This window comes from Heterocephalus glaber, unplaced genomic scaffold (assembly GCF_053883595.1).
Source record: "Heterocephalus glaber isolate CG9 unplaced genomic scaffold, H.glaber_assembly_v1.0 deba00000809, whole genome shotgun sequence".
Taxonomy (NCBI): Eukaryota; Metazoa; Chordata; class Mammalia; order Rodentia; family Bathyergidae; genus Heterocephalus; species Heterocephalus glaber.
Window position 1 is genome coordinate 12,317,051 of NW_028258163.1, and position 5,738 is coordinate 12,322,788.

Genomic DNA, 5,738 nt, shown 5'->3' on the forward strand with positions numbered 1-5,738 from the left:
TGTGTTTCAGGTTGACCAATCAGAGGACCCCACATCCTTGAATTATCATGAGACAGAATCAAGCCAATCAGAAGAATTGTTTCCATGGTGGATGAAGATGGGAGAGGATGTGACCCTCAATATAAGGCTACAGATGTGCCAATGATTGGCTCTGCCGTGACATAGCGGGCTCTTACACTCATGCACATAGAGTGGTGTGGGACAGAGTGAGGTGAAGGATTGGATTTCTTCTTCCTGCTGTCCTTCTTGGACTTCTGTCTGCTGTGAATCAATTAATTCCTCTTGTGTTTAAGTTAATATATTTGGGTTTCTTTATTGAGCAGATGGTCCTACTCCTATATCACAAAATACCTTATCTTTTAAAAATTTCATTGATTAATATATTTATAAATTCAGGTAAGTAATCCATTCAAAGTAGATAGAATTCCATGAACACATACTACTAGCTGTCTGAAAAAATATTACCTCTTATCACAATTATTATTACTGGTGTATTATTATTACTGCTATGAACATATCAGACTCAATTTAATTGTTACATATTATTGGGCATCTACATTTCCAAAATTTTCTCTCTTGGGTAACATTTTTGCCATTTTTCTATATAAATTACTCAAATCCCTTTTACTGTGTCTTCATCTTAGAATTATAGATATTAAAGGGCTCTGAAAGAAGCACTTGGATTGTAAACTTGAATTATCTGCCACCGTTTTTTACTCAAAAGCATTATAAATTCTTTGTGGTCAGTGTTGCATGATTGGCCAGGTTATTGTACCCTCACCAGCACTGAGCTTTTTAAGGAACTGTAGAGGTTCTAGACAAGGTATTAAAAATATTGTTTATAAAAACACCTCCTGGATGTATCCTTAATAGGTACAAAAGGCAGGGCAAGAGGACCTAGGACTCTGCTGGTCATGCATATGCTGACATGGTTCTCTCCAAGTTAAGATGCTGCAGAGGTTCCACGTCTGCATTGTGGGGATGTGTGCTGAGCCTTCTGGCTGTCACAGTGGGGCCACTCTCCTGAGGAGACTCTGTTGGAGACCCTGAGGGGAGTGTGAAAGCAGGGATGGAGGAATGGGTTATGAGCAGGGTTGCACAAGTATGCCCCGTCTGTGTCTACTTTAGACTAGTTCTTACTTTCGGGCCCATTCTCTACAGTCCTATACTTCCTGCAACTTTCCATTGTCTCCACTTTCCAATGGGTGCCACCAACACCCGTCTTTCTTAATCTCTACAATTTTTTGGCCTTTCCTATATACAAGATAGGAATCCAAATCTAAAAGTGGCCACAGTTCTCCACCTCCAGCCCCATCACCTGTAGATCAGGGTTTATGGGTTAAACTGTTAAAATTAGGTTGGAGGAAATGCTAATAACAGTAACAATTAATGTTTTTATTCTCAGTTCATTTAAATGGTAAAAATAATATATATAAAGTCCTTAACATAGTACATGCCATGTAACTGCTCATTATGTTATCTACATTACCATTATTTGTTTTCAGTTGACTTCAACAGTGTGTTTATGAGTTGCCCAAATTCATTCTTCTCTCCTAACTCCTCGCATTGCAGGTTGATAGCCCCAGTATCAGGATTTCCTAAGCTCAGCCCTTGAAACATTTATTCTCCGAAGAACACACTGTACACTGAATGAGGTAATGAGGCCACAAGCAAAGACAGGTCCTGTAGGTAATCATATTTCTCTGAAAGGAAGGACTCCTTAGAGAATTAATGAGAAACAGTGAGATTTAGAATAGGAATAGAATAGACCCAGAAGTCATCTATGAAAGATGATACTTTCTACTAAAGAATAGACTACGCCCTGATGTTTGTTTAAGCAATTGGAAAGAATTCCTTGAGTGTATATTGCTACTACTCTGGGTCCTGTGAGAAAAGTGTTTCAAAAATCATTGATCACAAGGGCTGGGGTTTAGCTCAATGGTTCCGCCCCCTGCCTCGCAAGCGCAAGGACCTGAGTTTGATCCCCAGTACCAAAAAAAAAAAAAAAATCATTGATCATTATTACAAGGCAGCATAATAATATATATCATTTGTATGTACCAAACTAATATATATATCTTTTCTATTTTGAAATGTATGTCATCTGCTTAGCATTACAGTTTTTTATAACAAAGACACTTGCTCAAAAACACATGAAGCACTATCCTGAGGAAATATTAGGCAGCCTGCCATGGAGTGAACACATATGGAGATACAGTGTGGGAAAAAGTAATGTCATGACCATGAAATCTCTCATAATTAGGTCATAATAATTGCAGATAGGATGAAGGTACAAAAACCCACTTATAACAAAAACCACGAATCTATTTAAGGGAAATAAAGAAAAATCAGAAGTTGAATGACTCAATTTAGTGGAAGAGATGGGCTAAGTGGTAAGACTAGGCAGATGGGGCTGCAAAATGGATAAATCAGCTCCAGGCAATGAAGGAGAGGTAAAAGCAGGCCTGGCAGAAACTCAGCATAGCATTCATTTGGCCTCTATGGACCTCTGTGACCAGATGTGAGCAAGATGAAAAAAGAATCATAAGTTGAAGACCCTCCCTCATCACAGCAGAATGTCCAGAAGGGGAGGATGGGCCAGCTATGGTTCTTTGCTGATCAAATCCTGAAGCCCAAGGCAGGATAAGGTCTATGTATTCCAAATGAAAGGAGCGCGTCTCCCCTCTGCTTCTCTCATCTCTCCCATTGAGGTCTCGATCATGTTTCTACCCTCCTGCCCTTCTCCTCGTCTCTTATCATTCTTTTTCCCTTTCTTCCCTCCTTGCCCTCACTTCCTTCTTTCATTTCCCCTCCCTTCCCCTCACATGCTCCTCACTCCCTCCCAGTATCCTTCTCTGTCTCTCTCTGTTGCCTTCTCCTTTCACCTTCCCTTCCCTTATCCACTGTTTTCAGGACTAACATATCTGATAAGGTTATTTTATTGTCTATAATAAGAACTAAATAAATTCTGAACTTCCAATTGTAATGATTTTCAAATGGTCCAAACTCTTAGAGTACAGAACAGGGATGAATAGTAGAAATGGGCTTTGCACAGGAAACAGAAAGATGCTTATTACCACAACAGAATATTTCTCTTTATCTCTTTTGTCCCTGAAGAGAAAGGATGAGAATGCTGTTCACCAAGCACCCACTGCCTCTGCTGTTCCTGCTGCTGCTACAACCAATGCAGCTTCAAGGCACATTCTCAAATTTCTACCTTTTACCAAATTTTACAAAGGAAGAGTTTGATAATTACATATATGAACTTTTTGGTACAGGGCCTACAAGACCACCTTCCAAAAGAAAAATTGAAAAAATGGTCCTTGTTGAGGAAGATTGGAGACCTTTACATGATCCTCAATACTTTACTGAGGAAACTAAATACAAAAATGTTCATTATAAGATGCGGTGTATGAACCACCATTACTTTCTTCAAACATCCTATGAGTTGCTGCAACAGACCTGTTACAATCTCATAGCACTATGTAGTGATGGAACTAACATGTGTAAGATGAGCAACAAAACAGTAGAGGGGGTGTTTTGTAAGTTAACAGAAGGAACTACAATTCCAGAATGTGACTATGAATCTACTTACATGCATGGTTATGTCATTATTACTTGTCGATGGAACAATGAAACTCAAGAATTTATTCCTCATACTATAAATAATATGGTACCACATACCTAGCAGAAAAGCATCATCCATTGGGAAGGTATTTTTCTTCCCCTATTCAAGTAGAGTTTTCCTTAAACAATTAGAGAAGTAAATTATCCTCTCCAAGCCCACGCTTACCAAACAAAATTGAGAATGGTAATTTGTTTCTATTCATTTTGATCACCCTCCTCCTTCCTTTCTGCCCCAATCCTATTCAAAGGCAACATGGGCTGGATTCACAGACAGTGCACTAGATGGGTGGTCTCATGCAGGTCACATAATTCAGTACATTTGAACATGTCCTGACTATGAAAGCCCACGGTGAAAGGATGACCAGCACCAAGAGAAGCAGGGAATGGTTGCCTGAACTGTCCTCTATAGATGTATTTGTATGATTCTGTAGTTCAACAGAAAGAATAAAGTCATTCAATCCAATGCAGTGGCTCCTGTATGCCTCTGTGGGTTTCTAGGTTTGGGATTTTCTTCCTTGTGACACCACTTCACACCAAGAACTCAAGCTCCTTCAAGACATCTTCCCAGTGCAGTGATGGTTGATGCTCCATTTACTCTGTTCCATCCATAGGGCACAACACGTGACCCTGAAGAAACAGATCCAAACAGGGAACATCTCAGGAAAAAAGTTTCTGAATATTTAAGAAGCAAACTCCCCTAAGTACTTTTCAAGTGTTATTGTTATGATGTTATTTGTGTGTATTCCCACACTTTTGCCTTAGCTTAGACATCAGTCTTCACAGAACTACAAACAATTCCTCACTCTCTGACATTGTCACAATTAGCCACAATTCCTTTCCTCACTTTCAGGTAGATGTGGCTACATTTCAACACATGTCACCCAGAAAAAGGCTGGAGAATCACTATGATAAAAGAAATCTACCTGTCCAGTTACAGAACTTGTCTCCTTCTCTTCTTCACACTTCTTAGTCTCTTCTTACTATTATTCCTTAAAACTCTCTGGGAAACATGATAAGGAGTAGTGACGGTGTGTGGCAGGGAGAGCATCCATCACCCTCGGCACATTGCACCTCATCCAGTTCTGCATTCATTATCACTGTCTTCTAATGGATGTAAATGAAGGCCTAAGGCCAGCGTCTGCCAGTCTCCTTTCACTGACCCAGGAAAGGTTCATTAGAAAAGCATGCTTCTTCCCAGCCCTCTGGGAAGCTGAGACAGGAGGAATTCAGGTTCAAGCCCAGCCTGGGCAAATTAGCAAGACCCTGTCTTAAAATTAAAAAAATGTTTAAAGTCTGAGGATATAGCCTAGTGAGAAGGCCCTGGATTGAATCCCAAGCAGTATGAAGTAAATAAATAAAAACATTCCTCTGTATACCTATATTAATTTGTAGGTCTATGGTTTTTAATTGTAATTGTGAACAAGAGTCTCACTGAGCTCTTGTGAGCCTCTATAGCACCCCACAACCCAACATTTATGTGTGAGTTGAAGAAATTCTTAGGTAAGTGCTATGAACTGTCTTATCTGGGACATGTTCACATCATCAATCTACCAGTTATACAACAGCCAGTATACTTACAAGTTTTGCATAGAACAATAACTGAGACATAAAACAGTTATAATATATTTCCCTTTCTCTAGAGTATTCAGTTTTATCCACATACTTTTCCAGAACAAAATAATGTCAATAAAACAAAGACCATTTGCACAGGGTTCGTCTGTTGTCTGATAACAGCATTGAAAGTTCTGGAAATGACCTCTCCCAACTGGATTCTCAGGAGTTGGCCTAAATATCCGCTTTTTTGGGGGCGGGGCGGGTACTGGGGATCGAACTTGGGACCTTGCATTTGTGAGGCAAGCAGTGCAACCACTGAGCTAAATCCCCAGCCTGTAATCTTATTTAAATACCTTTCCAAAACAGAATCATAGAAATAAAACAAAGGCCATTTTATCCACACACCACAGCATTGACTTTGTTCATTTTCCAGGTGAAAGGTGAACGGGGGAGGACCAGCATGATTTGGGGTTTCCATAGAGCAAAACCCATTATCACTATTGGCTCAGGAACCTGTGCAACATACATCAAAATAGAAGGAGCAATTCCAGGGATGG

General features: G+C 39.8%; 1 protein-coding gene across 1 annotated transcript; it reads left to right on the forward strand.

The window, feature by feature from the left end:
- Window positions 1-3,124: 3,124 nt before the first annotated feature.
- Window positions 3,125-3,688, forward strand: Rnase9 (ribonuclease A family member 9 (inactive)). The gene has a single exon (XM_004865067.1). It carries the CDS (start codon window positions 3,125-3,127, stop codon window positions 3,686-3,688), a length of 564 nt encoding a protein of 187 aa, XP_004865124.1.
- The last annotated feature ends 2,050 nt before the right edge of the window (window positions 3,689-5,738 follow it).

What these genes read in the sequence shown, in the direction of transcription:
- Rnase9 (XM_004865067.1), top strand. Translation starts at nt 3,125, where the DNA reads ATGAGAATGCTGTTCACCAAGCACCCACTGCCTCTGCTGTTCCTGCTG.